At 35.9% G+C, this 16,466-nt stretch overlaps 2 protein-coding genes across 2 annotated transcripts in view; both read right to left on the bottom strand.

Moving 5' to 3' along the window:
- LOC110064733 (uncharacterized) overlaps nucleotides 1–16,466 on the bottom strand; it is a 34,882-nt gene that overhangs the window by 11,913 nt on the left and 6,503 nt on the right. Inside the window, exons 5-13 of the mRNA XM_089289178.1 lie at nucleotides 14,854–14,925; nucleotides 13,627–13,704; nucleotides 11,961–12,121; nucleotides 4,988–5,562; nucleotides 4,498–4,647; nucleotides 2,086–2,180; nucleotides 1,330–1,549; nucleotides 263–440; nucleotides 38–96 (exon numbers count right to left, since the gene is read on the bottom strand). Coding sequence (XP_089145304.1) covers nucleotides 38–96; nucleotides 263–440; nucleotides 1,330–1,549; nucleotides 2,086–2,180; nucleotides 4,498–4,647; nucleotides 4,988–5,562; nucleotides 11,961–12,121; nucleotides 13,627–13,704; nucleotides 14,854–14,925 — 1,588 coding nt within the window. The remainder of the gene's footprint in view (nucleotides 1–37; nucleotides 97–262; nucleotides 441–1,329; nucleotides 1,550–2,085; nucleotides 2,181–4,497; nucleotides 4,648–4,987; nucleotides 5,563–11,960; nucleotides 12,122–13,626; nucleotides 13,705–14,853; nucleotides 14,926–16,466) is intronic.
- On the bottom strand, nucleotides 12,123–13,618 carry LOC110064826 (uncharacterized). Its single transcript, XM_020771926.2, has one exon. It carries the CDS (start codon nucleotides 13,020–13,022, stop codon nucleotides 12,582–12,584), a length of 441 nt encoding a protein of 146 aa, XP_020627585.2. The 5' UTR covers nucleotides 13,023–13,618; the 3' UTR covers nucleotides 12,123–12,581.

The raw sequence follows: 16,466 nt of genomic DNA, 5'->3' as shown, positions 1-16,466 counted from the left end.
GGATGCATATATTCAAAACAACAACATAGCAACAAACCTGATGATTCCTGAACTTAAGAATAACTGGATGGGAAAGGTTTGTCAACTGGATCCCTCCTGCAAACAATGTTATGCGAACACTTTGTCAAAACTCTTTTCTTTAATTTTTTCTGCTCTTGCTTCTAATATTGAGTTGGCTGGTTGCTTGGAATTTCTTCCATACAGTTGTTGTCTCTGTGATAACTTGGGTTTAGGCATTAGATAACAAGTTATAATTACTCACCAAACTGAGCTGACATTACACTACTGGACACTTCTCTCTTTTTTTCAGTTTCACTTCCATTGGTAATTTCTGGAAAAAGTTTACTGTTGGAGTAGACGATAAACTGAAATTTTACATTCACATCTGATGGAATTTGCTGGAACAGTGATGGTGGAAGATAGATGGAGGTGTCGACCAACTGCAAATTAAAATGAATAAAATAATATCTTTTTTTAAAACTAAGCCTTTGAACTTTATGCAAAAGATTTTTGGCTTGTACAGATGATGTAACAATAATATCAAACAACTTCACTACAAGTCTAGGGAAATTCAATAGGTTAACTTCTCTGTACTACAAATACAGGCTACCATTTTTCTAGTCTAATGTGGTAACAATATCTGTGTCATTCACCCAACACATGGATATCTAGAGGTTTCAGTTATAATGGAATGCAGGTAAAATGTTGTGGTTAAAATCTCTCTAGGGTGGGAAATAATTAATCATGAACAGAACCAACTGGTCTGAATTTTACATTTAAGAAATAACAATCATGAAGAAACTCATAAGAAACAAATAAAAGACATAAATTGTATTAAATGTCATTTGGGCAATCAATGAACATGTTAACTTAAAAACCATTTTCAAACTGATGTAAAAAGTGTTGAAAATTGAAAAGTGTTGATCTTTTTAAAACTTCAAAAAACATTTAAATTTTTGCCACACTCTCTGATGCCTTTTTAATGAAGGCAACAGAAATAATACAGAAAATTTAGTTTTTACAGTTTTTATAAGATCATAAATACCACCTTTTAGATCAGTTTCAGAAATAGTTTTTAAGCTAAAAGACATAAGTGCAAATGATTAAAAGCAACAATCCTCCATCCTGATTTGCTCTGAGGAGGGCTAACCCCAGGAATGTCAGCTGATTTTAAACATTGATTGAGCATTTTATTGTGTTATAAGTTGTGTTGTTTTATTGTTTTATAAGTTATATTTTCTTTTCACAGTTAAAAAAAAAATGGCTGTTTTACTATGTTGTTTGCAAAGTTCACCATGAAAAATGTAAATTACATGTCTGAATACATACCATTTGCTTCTTACAGGACATGTTGTAAACACAAGGTAAGCAGTCGATGTCCTTGAGCCTGGAGTCCTCCCCTGTTGTCACGTAACACATCTTACCAGCAAGTTCAAATATTTGTGAGATCTGTACTACATAAACTGCAATATTCTTTGATACAAATGTCATATCACTTTGAAGATCCATAGGAAATCTTGTGGCAAGTAGGTCAAGAAGAATCACCATGCTGTAAAGAGGAAATGCAAAGCAATATGTCACATTTACATGTAAATGTGTAGAGAGCAGTTAAACTTTATCAGAGGTCACTTTTCACCTCAAACCTACATGTAAATAAGGTACAGAAAACAATATTTTAGATGAAAATTCAAACCTCTTGAAAAAAGAATTTTATGTACTTGTAAATAACTACATTGTAATTAATCATGTAGTTATTTTGAAGTATATTTAATTATTAAAATCACTTTCCCAATCTTGAGCTTTGAATCTCATTATAGTCATGAATACTAAAACACACAGTTATTTGTTAATTGATAGGAAACTTCTTGCAGTCACATTATGGTTACTATAAGTATATGTTATATAACACATGCTGTCCAATTTGGACATAATAATTATTGGATTAGAAAAATTCAGGGGACTACCAAAATTGGATGAGGCTGCAGGCCAAGTGTCTTTTCTTTAAGATATTTTATTTAACTTAAAGAAAAGACACCTCAAATACATGAACATAATTTTGGCCAATTTCAACTTCAAGACACAAACCTTGAGCAAGCCTTTGATATTCGCTGTGCATCTTGTAACAATATTACATCAGTTTCCATGATGTTACTTATGGTATCGACCAGATTTTCATTGAGCTGCAATGATGCATAAGGCGCATTAGTTATAAAATTATGATTTTAACCTTGATCATTGGCAAAAGCACCCAGCAATATAGGCTCTATGAAAAGCCATTACCGTTAGAAAATACAAAATGCAGTCTGGATGTGACAAGTTTCAGAAATCAGATGCTGTGGTGACTACAGAGCCCCCAGTAAGCTTTTGAACGTTTGAACTGTGGCTTTGGAGAGGCAGGATGAGAAACAAAATAGTTTCTACTACTGCCAACAAAACATACATGTAAAGTGTATAAATCTAGAAGTTGTTACATGTACAAGCAATTTCCAGTTTATAAAGTTTAAAATTTTATTTGTGGTATTAATATTCCCTAGGGAACAGCACTAAGTGAAAAACCAACAATGGAAACAGAGCAGACTTACACGTAACACTGCCTTTGTTGGAGTTTATGATCAACCTACACAGCAACAATAAATACTGATAATCCTTATACTCCCTAGAATATTTGAGAACTGTAACTCTGTTACACTATGAGCAGCAATAAAACTTTAATGGTTCAGGTATTATTTGAACAATCTAATGACCTTCAGGCTAAATACTGTGCATGCCCACTGTTCAACTCTCTGAGCTACATGTACTAAGCCACAATGGGAATAGCATATATGTCTTGAGTGACTCCCATTTGATCCACTTACAATGTTACATTAAGGTGGCTTGAAATAGTTTTATCGCACGTGCAGACTGGGTTCTAATAGCATGCATGAGTCATAAAAACCCACGAAAACCCACGAAGCAATCTAAACAATATGGCGTCTGTGGTGTATTTTGGCCTCCTTTTTGAGTGCTGCTTTAAAGCTAATGGGCAAATGTTATTAATCAAATTTTCTTCCATCTATCAGGAATTTCTCTTCCTTGGTTAATTCCTCACTTCAGCATTACGTTTGCATCACTTCCACTCGCAGCAACTCTCATAACAACGATTGTAGCTTTCCTCAGTTGCACACGGATTTACACAGCTCACAAGAGTTGCTTATTTATTTTTTTTGGGCAGCTCTCATACAGAATGTGTTGGAGAGGAAACGTCCAGTGAAAGTAAAAAAGAGGTAGAGAGAAAAACACGTAAAACACATCTCATGAAGATCGATAGTTGAAGCTCGTGACATGTTTAGTCGCGTTTCTTCATTTGGCAAAATTCAAGAGCTAAAACTAAAACAAAACAAAAAAAATTGCTTGAGTAATTAATTTACTCAAAGGCCATATGGTGACAAGAAAACTTCAGTTTGATGGGGACGAGGAAAGAGGGTACAGCACTAGCGACAAATGCAAAGTGTTTTTGTGAGATATATTGCAAGCTTATTTGTTTTGTTTGCTTTTCAATTTTCAATGCACTGGTAAGACCGACCATGTGAGGTTTGAAATTAAATGAAACCATTACAAGCGCTTGTTTATACATTCAAATAAAATAAAGATGTGAACACTGCAGTTGTAATGGTGATTTAAGCAATTGTTAATTAGGCATGAAAAAGTTTTTCCGGACTTGAATGTTCTCGAATAACAAACAACATTAGACAAGAGAAAATTTCTTGCATTAGATAGATATAATGGTTTATGCAAACTTTACCCGCCTGATTACGTCACTTTTTTTCTAATCCATAAGAAGATTGACAGGAAAAAATTAATATCTCCTATTCACAGAAAAAACAAACAATTGGCACTAACAGCTGGAAGATGACATTGCATCATTCCCTTTCCTTTGCCAACTGTTCCGCATGCGTGGACTCGATTGAGCGCATGAAAAACTTCATGCATGCATAAACACAGATCTTGTCAACTGAGAATTTTTCCTCATTTTCCAAATTCATTCATCTACATCACCACTTCTGGCAATTGGCTGCATATACATACCAATTTTTAAAAAATTCTGCAGAGAGGGAAAAAAAATTAAGAAACCAACAGCTGAAAAGTAGTTTTTTCTTTATTACCTGCTCGACAGAATTTTTTAAAACTTAAATATTTTGAAGATCATTTCTGATAACATCTAATAAAGGAGTTTGAGAAGATTTCATCCACATGTTTTCCAAATAAGACAATAGAATCCAATTTTGAGTGCACAACTGTATGCATAAGTCGTATGGTTGCCATGGTAACAGGTTTTGGGGAAAAACATGATGAAATGAATCTATGATTTCTCTTTCTTTCATTTCTGTGGTAAATTTCATGCTGGTATGATGAACTAAACTGTATTTAGAAGAGAATTTGTAAAACTTGTGTGCCGAAATGAGAACTATTTCAAGCCACCTTAAGTAGGTGTACAGGTAATTCCTGCAAGAAACTTACAACTTGATCTCTTCCGATGACTTGTGCCAACTTGTCCACAACTTCAGCTCCATATACAACATCTAAGGGATCACTGTACTCCCTTGCTCGTTTTGAAATGTTCAGTAACTGATGACTGACTGCTGCGACTGTTGTATCATTTACTGTTTTCTGGTAAAAAGAAAAAGAATTTTTATATACATGAACTGTACTTTTCAAACCAAGTTTGTTTGGGGAGTGTAGATCAAAGGCAACAGGCAGCTTAAAACTTTGAGACAGCCCTGCTGCTATTGTCCAAAGACCATCTACTTTTCTCCAAATGCAATAATAACTGGCCTGTTGTAAGAAAAATATTCAATTTTTAAATGTTTGTCATAACATGACCATCCATCCACCCCTCCAGATATAATCTGTATTATTATTATTGTTGTTTCTGAGATGTTTTCAAAGACCTGACAATGGACCTTGCCAACAACACTAATCAAGACTGGTGGTAACTATTATCCCTTACCTGCTTTAACTCATAGAGAGCACGAGTTATCTCATTAGCATGGGCACATGACTGTGCATCCACTGCCATCCAAACACCTTCTAAAGAGCAGTTTCGCCTGGCCATAAGTTCAGTTCCCCCATGATCTATCAAGCTGCTCATTACACCAACAGGGCATGGCAAGAAGGCATATCCCCCAGCTGCTGTGTGGTGCCAGTGAAACGTTCCCTTGTCTGTTTCTGTGGAAACTGCTCGGCAGAATTTTGCGTTAGATGGGATGATGGCCAGATGAGATCTACTCAAGTGCAGGTAGCCTCCTTTGTGAGTGACATTGCAGCTGTAATATCCACTGTCATCCACAGTAAGTTGCTGAATGTCCAAAACAGTAGAGATCACCACTTTGCTAGGATCAAACTTAAACACAACATGTTTCCTTTTGTCATCTGGCTCGACAGTAATCAATTTATTGTCCTTGTACCATGTGATCTGCATACCAGGAATCCAGGAAGAGTTGCATACAAAGGTGTGACTGTCTCCCTTGAATGCAATTTGGTCACCTTGAGGGCCAAAAAACATGACTGGCAGGTCAAGTTTGTCTATGAAAAAAATTGAATGGCAAAAAAATTAGTTTTCATCTTGGTTACAGTTAAGGGAGAGTTCCCTACTTTCCAGATGACTGTATCTTGTATAAATAACTGTTTTACTGTCACAAATTATGAGACAGAAAGTGCCAAGGGTTGAAACAGTGATAAAATGCAACTGCACTTCCTCTGTAGTAATGCCCACAGCATCTCAATGCTGCAATTATTATTACATTTTGTGGTTCCAGAAAATATCCATACCCCCACCACAGAGGGAATTGGAAATTCCAAAGGGGAGGGGTTTCAAAGACCCAGGAATTTCTGGAGGGGATTGGTCGGACGGTTGACTAGGTTTCCAGATCTCCTTTGATTCAATACGATTCAAGTATTGATCTAGCTGTTCAAAAATCCTTACCTACCTACCAAGTAGAACTTTCAGATGAAAAAATAGTGGCTTGAATACCGGTACTTGTATTTGAATTGCATTATATTTGAAATACAATTTTCTTTCTTCAAAAAGCACTTTGGAAGCTAACAAAAGCCAAGAATGTGCTGTTGTGTGGAAATAGCCACCATTAACTTGTGGACCGAAAATCACTAGTGACTAGCCTGGTTTGTTTTCCCATCACTCTTAATTCGAAGGGCTCTTCAAAGTGCTAGTTGATTTCTTTCGTGAAAAGTACTATCTTTATAAAAGAAGAAATGATTTTATGATCGAAACTGGAGAATTTCTTATTCTTGTTCACCTCTGTTCATTTGTATGTAATTTTGCTGTAAAATTGGCTGTCATCATGAGCGTGTTTGCGATCATGTTCACAATAAAAGTATGGTGTCAATTTCATCCACACTCATTTTATCAGTCCTTCAATGGAAATTGTACCACATTTAGGGAGTCATATAGGGAGGTAATTTAACAAGCTACCATTACCATTCAGGGCTCGACACTAATGGTAGCCAACTAGCCACAGACTAGTAGAAATTTAGTTTTGGTTAGTAGGTTTTCGATTTCCACTAGCCACCTTGGCCAGTCAACAACACGAAATTGGCTGAACTAGTATCACAAAATTTACACTTATCTCGGAAACAATGTCAGAATTTCATTGTGGACATATCATGGTACTGGGCATGTGCTGTTCAGCATGTATGTCTACTTTTCGCTGTGTGGTACGTAAACAGGGAACTGAACATGTTAATTTTGTTGAAAGAAATATTTGACAAACAAGACACCATTTTCTGAAAGCACACATAAATGCTCTTCTTTGTTACGAAATTTTTTTCAAGTGCAAAATAGTGCAGAACTGTAAAGAGCTAGCATTTCATTTAGCATAACAATGTGTGGGTGATTTGCCGTTGTATGCATACTTACAAACTTACCACTACAGAAATAATTAGATGAGAAAGATTTATATTTCCTTTGACATTTAAATCAGCCATTTTTAGCAGTTGAATTTTGCCAATGACAGTTTACAGTATTGTTCAGATAGTTGTTTTGCTTTTGAAACATTTCTACGGCACCTGTCTGTGAAGAAGTGTTTTAACAGTGACGTCTTGGGGGTCTCGATATTTCTCCAAGGAATTCTTGGAGAAAAACAAAGTCCTGAAAGTCTTTTCGGGAACTGGAACTTTTTTTTAAACTAGTTTAAGTACAGTATAATTACCAGCATTATGTATTAAAGAGAGTTCCTTGCATTGTGCTTTCAAGTCTTACTAGTAATTCTGCTGTTATTAGACTTACCTGAAATTTTCATGACACGTTAATTTTGCGAATTTTGAGATTTAAAAAAATTGTGAAATTAAAGTGACACAAATAAGTAAGTGTCAGGAACACATTAAGTTACTGTTGACATATAGTACCGCCATTGTGTTTTTGTTACTTTTGACGTTATTGTACCTTTGATAAAGTCAGTTTGAAAGACATGTTTAAGTCACATTGCCAAGGAAACGCAAAGTGAAGAAGCTAGTCATAAAAGGGGATAAGTGACGATTTTGGTTGCTTTTCTGTTTTTTTTTTTTGCTCCAAATTAGCTGAATTTTTGCATGTGGTCTTCAATGTAATGAAAAACGTGTTCCTGCATTTTTGCCGCTGGTTGTTGCTTCGCTTTATGAAGACGCCACTAGGAAAACCGAGTGGTTTTTTGCATACACAATATCCCGAAAACGAAGCAAAGTTTAGCGGAAAAACTACAGGACATTGCTAAACATACCTAAACAAAACTGCATGCAAAATTTGGAGCGTTTTCGACAAAGTTCACTTTTGAGAAAAATACCTAATGCCCTTTTTAGGCCGAGCCCTTCAGAGAAACGAAGCCAGGGCCTTTGTTATGATAAACCTAGCCGATCCTTTGTTATATTAAACTGAAGCAAGCCTTTGTTATTAGTCAAAGTCTCACCTTGGTTTATTATAACAAAGCCCGGTTTCGTTTATGTGAAGGGCTCAGTGGTAAATGGGCATTAGGTATTTTGCTCAAAAGTGAACTTTGTCAAAAAAAGCTTCAAATTTTGCATGCATTATTTTTTAGGTGTGTTAAACAATGTTTTGTATGCGGTCAGTGTAAAACGCAGACTGAGGGTAAAATGCAGACTGCAGACTGCAGACCGGGGGTAAAATGCAGACTGAGGGTAAAATAAAATATTAATAATAAAAAACGAGTCATAAGGATGAAATAAAAGTGTTCATAAAATGCCACGTCAGGACTCATGAAACACACAAAGGCCTCACTCAGAAATTGAATTTTGTACACGTTGAGTTTTGGCATCTCTTCAAACAAAATGGTCATACTAACGATTATTTGAGAATGCCGAAATGTTATAATTTCTCATGTTTGGATAGCCGACTGTCACCTTTCAGCGAATACCAATTCACAAACCTCTTGATATATTAAGTTGTAAACAGAGATTGAATGTCTTCCACAAACTAGGCTCAATGTCTACAAGTTTAGCTTGCCCTGTTGCTGTGCTGTCGTGTTTTGCTTGCCTTGTGTTCCGAACAATTCCAAGGCCATTTGAAGCAACTAAGACCCGCGGTGGTTTGAACGTTATTAAACCTTTGTCTATGAAAACAGGATGAAGGAATTGCGTTACAAGAGTTGGTCGGTCCCAGACCTAATCGCGTAAACAAAATTCAAAATGGCCGAGACGTAAACAAAGGTAAGATGCAATACAATTACGATTAGTTCGGGCCCTTGTGGAAACTTGGTTCAACATAATGGGGAGTTCAAGAAGTTGAGGTTGATAATATAATGTTTGACTAAGGCTAGGAAATGTCTTTTGGTTTGAGTTTTCGGGATTTTGGAAAAAGAAAATTACAGGTACACGTCTTTATTTGATCCGGATTTGATCATTGTGTTTTTGATTATTAATATTTTATTTTACCCTCAGTCTGCATTTTACCCCTGGTCTGCAGTCTGCAGTCTGCATTTTACCCTCAGTCTGCATTTTACCCCCGGTCCGCAGTCTGCAGTCTGCATTTTACACTGACCGGTTTTGTATGTGTTTTTGCCGAGGTTTGCATTGTTTCTGAGACATAACGTACGCAAAAAACTACAGTGAACATTTGCTTGTATGACCGGCGAGAAGTTTTCATTCATGTCAAATCAGCTGATAAATCGTAAACACAGGCGACCAAAACACAAACTGACATCGCGCGCTCGTGCATTCTAAATACATTTCTGCACTTTCCCATCATACTGAATAACTATATATAAATCTTTTTATCTTGCTACTTATGTTAAAAGAACAGTTAATTACTGACCGTAAGGTATTGAAAACTAATCATTGCTAAGCGCGTTTTATTCCTTGCGGACTAGTTCCGCCGGCGCTCAAGAGAAGCGTTTGCCAAGGGTTTGCGAAGCGTTTGCAAAGGGTTTGCGAAAAGTTAGCAAAGGGTTTGTGAAGCGTTTGAAAAGGGTTTGAGAAGCATTTGCAAAGGGTTTGAGAAGCGTTTGACACGCTTTGCAAACCGTTTGACAGGCGTTTGCAAAGGGTTTGAAAAGCGTTTGAAATGCTTTCCAAGCGTTTGTAAGGAGTTTGCGAAGGGTTTGCAAAGCGTTTGAAAAGAGTTTGCGAAGCATTTGAAACGCTGTCAAACCCCGTTTGTGAGGCATTTCAAACGCCCTAAAAACGCTGTTTTCAATAAGACGTGTTTTCCTATGGAAGGTCACATATTTGTTGTCACGTCAGCGTGCGACCGCAAAGATGTTCATTTCACTAAAAATACAGCAAAATGTTGATTTTTCTCGCAACACGTAACCTTAAAAAAATATTAATTTCAGCTCAAAAACATTTAAAAGGTTGATTTGACGTTAACGTGAGACAGCAAGGATGCTGATTTCACTTAGAAACCAGCAAAATGTCGATTTCATGCAGCGCATAAGCTCAATGACATTGATTTCAGGTCTAAATAGGTTAAAATGTTGATTTGACATTAACACGTGACAGCAAGGATGTTGGTTTCACTTAGAAAACAGCAAAATGGCAGGAGCCCATGATGGGCTCCTGAAAATGGTAATTTCACACAATTTACAAGCTGAAAAATGTTGATTTCAGGTCCAAAAAGGTGTAAATAAAAATAAAATAAAACAAATAAACACATTTCAATAAGCACTCTTCCAAATAAGGCAACGTCTTAAATGGCTAAAAATCACGAGATAAATACATAGCTTTTGACAAACGCGATCATAGCTTTATGTCATGCACCGCCATAACTTTGAAGTTCAAAATGCGCTGGTACTTCTTATGCCTGGTGAGGATAACAACTTTGGTGGCTGTTTAGTTTTGGATTTAAGAATTTGATGACTCCAAGTGAAAACGCTCTATAAATAGGGCTGACAGATTAACAGATTAATCCTTCTGCGCAAGGTACGGGTCTCCATACATCTGCATGTCCCCTGATCCCAGAAGCTCAAAACACTACAAATCATGCCGATTTGAAATAAAATCAATGCAAACTGGATCACAAATCTGTTACAATCGATTGCTACTTGTTGGCCATTATTATGTTTAAATCTAGTTACCAGTTCGAGAAACGTCCGCAGAATGTAATCGTAATGCATGCCGGGAAGGGTCTTTACACCTTGTGCGCGGGAAAACATGGCGGTCGATACAAGACAAATTTTATAAGTCTAAAACCAGTTCTCACTTTCCAAACTTTGATGCTAGCAACGCTTGGCAAATGGGCCACGACTCACCAGAGGGTATTTTTCTTGGGCAAGAACTGCTCTTGGACTTTGCTACCTGGCTCGATCTGACTTTGAACGCCGATAACACGATTACGGTATATCAGCTGCCTTCGAAGTTTCAGAACACATTTTGATTCTTTAAAATGTGCTGATGACTTACGGGTTTATCGAGGCTTTATGATGCCTCTCAACCACCAGGCAGGCATACAAGGTACTTTAAAACAATGCTTAAGATACTAGTTGACAGAGCTTTCATGCGGCACATCTCTTTTTTGTTCGATGGTGTTTTGTTTGACGCTCGATCGATTCACCTGTTGTGTTTACGTCACAATAACCAATGTAAACAATCTGTTCCCAGATTTCCAGTCTATATGCTGTGGGATTTGATTTTGACTTCATACACTATAACCAGTCTGCCTGTTTGCTGTTCAACAAATAAACTCTTAAAGACATGGCGAGGAAAAGCCAAGTTTTTTGCATATGTTTTAACTTGAAAACAAAGCAAAAACCAGTGACAAAAATACAGAACCACGTTTTTCGATTACATTGAAGACCACATGCAAAAATTCAGCTAATTTGGAGCAAAAAAAAAAAAGAAAAGCAACCAAAATCATCACTTATCCCCTTTTATGACTAGCTTCTTCAAGTTAACGCAAAGTTAAAGTGATTCAAAATACAAATTTTTGCAAAATCGCGAATTTAAGTGTCGCAAAATATGTGCACCCCAAAATTGCAAAATAAACATGTCGCAAAAATTTCATGTCATAAGGAAGCCAACCTCAATGCTTGGCTAGTAAAAAAGATGTTCTTGGCTAGTAAGTTGAAAAGTTAGTGTCGAGCCCTGGCCATTATCTATTTTCTTTTAGAGCATGTTTCAATAAATTGCCAAATGTTTTCTTTGTGTGTATCTTCAGATGTTACTATTGATCAAGAATATTAACAGTGACGTGCAATGCAGATGGCTAAATGTTTGGAGTGTTTACTTTAACTTAAACACCCTTTCTCGCCAAAACTATTTCTTCCAGAGAGTATGGAGAGTGTACAAAATAGTAGTGGAAATTCCAGAGGGGTTGCAGGGGGAGTAATTTTTGTGGTCAAAAAATAGAAATTCCAGGGAGGAAGGGGAACTTAGGTGAAATTCACCCCTTGGTGGGGGTTTGGATGTTTTCTGGAACTATACATTAGCTGATTTGGGAAATAGAGAATCACAGTCATGTCACAAAATCAGCTTCTTACCACACACCATCTTGTTCTCTTTGAGTTTTGCAACTTTGTTGTCCTTCACTCTGTAAGGACGCTCACACCTGCCTTGCACATTCCGGTCTTTTCCTCCATTTATCCATTTCACCAACCATTTGAGATTACAGTCACAGATTAGAGGATTAAGATCAAGCTCTCTGAAATCAATAAGTACATTTAATAATCCACTAGAATGTAATGAGAATATGCAGCAATGTACAGTGTGTATTGGAAACTAGAAAATACCAGCACTTTAGATACTGATATATCATTAAGTTTAGTTCCTACTTGAAGAACATTTTCTTTGAGGTATAAATGAAAGAAAAACAGTACATTTATGTCCTTGTGATTCATCAAGTACCAGCAAAGAGTACATCACAATTTACCCTCTTCAATTCAAAAGACCCTTTTAATGCATTATCACAAATTCATTGCAAGGATTTCATGGTTAACTCTTTTAATGTACATGTACTGGTATTTCTATTAGCTTGAACTTTACAGTACAGATACTACTGTGTACATATATTTTGCCATATAGTTCAAGGGATGACGTTGACAGCGTATTGTCAATTAATAATGTTGCCCCAAAAAAGACAGCAAGCTTTCAGAGACTGGGCTTTACAGTAAATCAGATTCTATACACTTGGGTTGTGACTTTGTTGACTTTGTTTTCTTCGTCTTCACTAAATGCTTCGTGCTTTCACTCAGCTGATGACGAGAAGGTTCTACCACTTTACTAAGCATATCTTTGACAGCTTCATGCTCAGCCATTACATTGTTATGCATCACCAAAATGACTTTGTCAAAGGTCAGAATCAACTGGCGCATAAACTGCACAAGTTTGTGAATGTTATCCTCGATCCGGGTCATTGTATACTTTAGGGTTATTATCATCTTTGCTCTGCCGTCATCTGATAAATTTCCTTCCTCCACCTGAGCAGTTATAAATTCAACAGCTTTTTTCATGACATTGCAAATCTTCACCAGTTCCTCAAGGACTCTGTTTAAGTCACACACCACATACCACTGCCCATTGCGAATTGCTTCAATTTGCTCCATAGCTGTAATTATTTCTTCTTTTCAGTGTTTCCCTGATTTGTTCAAAGTTTAATTAAGCACACAACAAGTGGAACATTAAAGCTTACAGTATGTTTCTCACAAGGAAACCGCCCACATTTCCCTTTTCAGGATTAAAAATTAACATATCTAGCCTTAAACTTTTTAAAAATTATTTATTATTCATCATTTCAAACTGGATTTGACCATACAATAGCTTAAAACCTATTTAAAAATGACCTGTCAACTTTCAAGATCAAAATGGTATTTTAGACATGTATGCAAGGATATAGACATTGTTTTCACTACAGAAGACTAGACTACAGAGATGATAATTTTTTGAACAAGTGAATCAAAAGTACTTAATAAATATTCTCATGATTATTATGCAAAACATGTCTTTTCCACATCTGGAGTTGTTGTCCACAAAATGCTGATATGAAAACAACATACATTTGTATACATGTAGTAATTGTCTTTTCTGAGAAAAAAATTAATGTAAACTTGCGATGCCATCATCTGTTATTGATAAAATGGACATCTGCAATTGTTGTCATTTGTTCGGCTGCAAATTTAACGAAAATGAGCAACATTGCTGTGTACTCACATTTTCCTTAAGTCTCTATAAAGGGAATTGATAAATAATCCATCAGGAAGAAGTTTGAGCTTATTGGAAGACAGGTCTCTGCAAGAAAAGGTGTCAAAATTTTAGAACAACAGATTGAAGAGCTGACCTTGACCATTTGAAGGGTGCAACTGACGTGTACATATATACAAGAACTTTAAAACATCAAGAACAAACTAGAAGTTAACCACTACATTTAGTAAATAATGAATGTAAAAGATGCTGTACAGATTACATGTAAGAGGAAATTAAAATATTAGCCCACAGTTCACTGTTCAGGGCCAAGTTCAAAACTTGCAATAATTATAATGTTGTGAACTTGATAACCATCATGTTAACTAACATTTTTATAATTTACAGAATTTGGTCTGAAAAATGCTCCTGACCAGTGATTATATGAATCTTATCCTTATATCCAGAAGCAGTGCAAAGAACCTGAAACCTTTTTCAGTGGAGTTCCACAAGGCTTTTTCTATTTACATGTTAGTGCCATTCTTTTTTACTCTGTCCTCCCATCCCTTCTCCCATGTTACTCCAGGACGACACCTTGTAACATGAAAATCAGGATCTGCCACTAAATTCAACTGTTTTTTAGAAATAATGTGTTTTCTTCACTGATATAATTTAATTCAGTATCAACGATTTATTACTGAGAGCAATCTGTTCATAAAGAAATCAATCATCTGCTCAATTCATTCATGAATCAATCATCCTCTCAATTCATTCATGAATATGTCAGACTTAGACTTGAACTTAGGACCTCAGAAATTACACATAAAGCATGGTAAAACAATGAACCAAGGACAGCACAGCTAAGTCATGGAGTGTAAAAGAACTGTACATTAAAACAATATTTCTCTGTCTGGTGAGAAGATTAATTATTTTGATGGATAAATGAAATATTTGATGTCCTATTTTCAATCTCTCTTTGTTTTTTTAACAACTTTTCAACCATTTCGATTTTGATTTTTCACTGCTTCATAATCACGGTTGCCATTATCATAATCTGGTATAAATATTTTCAACCCAAACTGTTTAAACCACAACTTATTCATCTACCATTTAAAGAGCTCTGCTCAGATCAAGAGAAATGAATTTGTTTTGTTCACTCTTAAGAATCACAACAGACCTCTCTAAAAATCATCAGGTTCACCTGAAAAAGGAACAATTTCATTCCCTTTGTATAAAAGATATACTTTATAACCTTACATGGTTTTAAGATTCTTGCATCCATAAAACTGGGTTTTATTTAACATGAACAACTGGTTGTTTGACAAATCACTGAAAAATACAAACAAAAGAAGATTTCATTAATGCCGCTATAATTGGCAATGAACAAACAGTTAAACTGAAAAACGTTATCATAAATACATTATCAGTAATTAATACATGTAGCATAATCCAGTGAGGCTGACTTGGCAAACTCACAATATGATTGGCTACATGGTCACTACATGAATCTGGCACCAAGAGCTGGTCAAACTTTGAAAATGGCATCAAGCTTACACATTTTTGTACATGTACATTTGTAGACTTAAGAGTTTTCTTAAGTTTTTGAAATGAATTTGATAGATATCTGTCATTGGGTTATGCTGAAACAATTACGTTCTTAGAGTGTGGATGTTATTTCTGTTGAACATGGCCATAAATGATTAAGTAATATTTAATATTACCTAAAGTAAAACTCTCTGGAAACAAGTTTTATTATTACTCTATGTTCAGTACCCAGTAGATCTGCCATGTTATGCTGAGACAATAACAGTAAGTACTACTGAAATAGGTAGAATGCTTCTAGGAGATGCAGGTTACAGTTGCCATGAGCAACAAAGACAATGTTTTGGGTCACTTGGCTTGAAGCTGTCAAAACGGAACAGCATACGCACATGAGCACATTCCTTCCCTTGCTATATGGCTGTAGAACAGTTAATAATGTTCTTCACTCACGCTTGTAAATCAGTTGTTGATCTTTTGCTTTTATTATTATCTAGTACAACATGATATGGATAAAAGATCTTAAGAGCAGCTTCGCCTGAATATCAACTAGACTTGGAAATAGTGAAAAAATCGAATTTCTTCAAACTCGTCCAGAATGAAGCCCTACGGGCACTAGTTACAAAAATATTGTTTTAAGTTCAATAAATCAAAAATTATTTTTCCACGCAGTTTTTTCATTTTGATGCCCCAAATCAGCCAAAATCGATCAAAAATGAGCAGCATATTCAGAGGCTCGTAAACCCAAAAGTAAAAATCTTCATAACAAACTGATTGCACGTTGTATTTGTACTTCCTTTCTTGTAAATTTAGAGCTAAACAGATCGCAATTTGATTAGAACTAAAATATTTCACGATTTTTCTAAATTAACGACCCGAGACAGCTAAACGAGAGGTCTACATGTACATTTAGCCTATTTTCAAATGCTAAAAAGGCGTTCTGGTACACAGCTTTTCCCAAAACGACTAGTTTGGTCTGAAAGAGCATTGTTTCTTCTTCAAATTAGTGAAATAAAATTTTTGGGAAAATAAAATTGCGAACGCTGAGATAGCAAACTAAATGCAGCACTTCTTCCTGAAAACGTGACCTTTGACCCAAGTGTAACGAAACCGAATACTGCAAGAAAACCCGGACGAAAAGCAAATGCTTCGTTATTTTAAAACATTTTCTAGTGATATCTCTCCGAAACCATTATTGCAAGAAACTATTTCCAGACATGAAATCTTACAGGGTCAAAGAAGGAGCTAAAGGGTGTATTTCACGGGCTTTGTTTGCTGAGAATTGGAGTCAATGACCGTTAACGAGTTCGACAGTGAAATTTGCGAACTTG

This window comes from Orbicella faveolata, unplaced genomic scaffold (genome assembly GCF_042242905.1).
Source record: "Orbicella faveolata isolate gen_17 unplaced genomic scaffold, um_ofav_v1 contig_1, whole genome shotgun sequence".
NCBI lineage: Eukaryota > Metazoa > Cnidaria > Anthozoa > Scleractinia > Merulinidae > Orbicella > Orbicella faveolata.
Note: the sequence above shows the minus strand (reverse complement) of the source record. Positions and strands in the feature narration are given on the sequence as shown.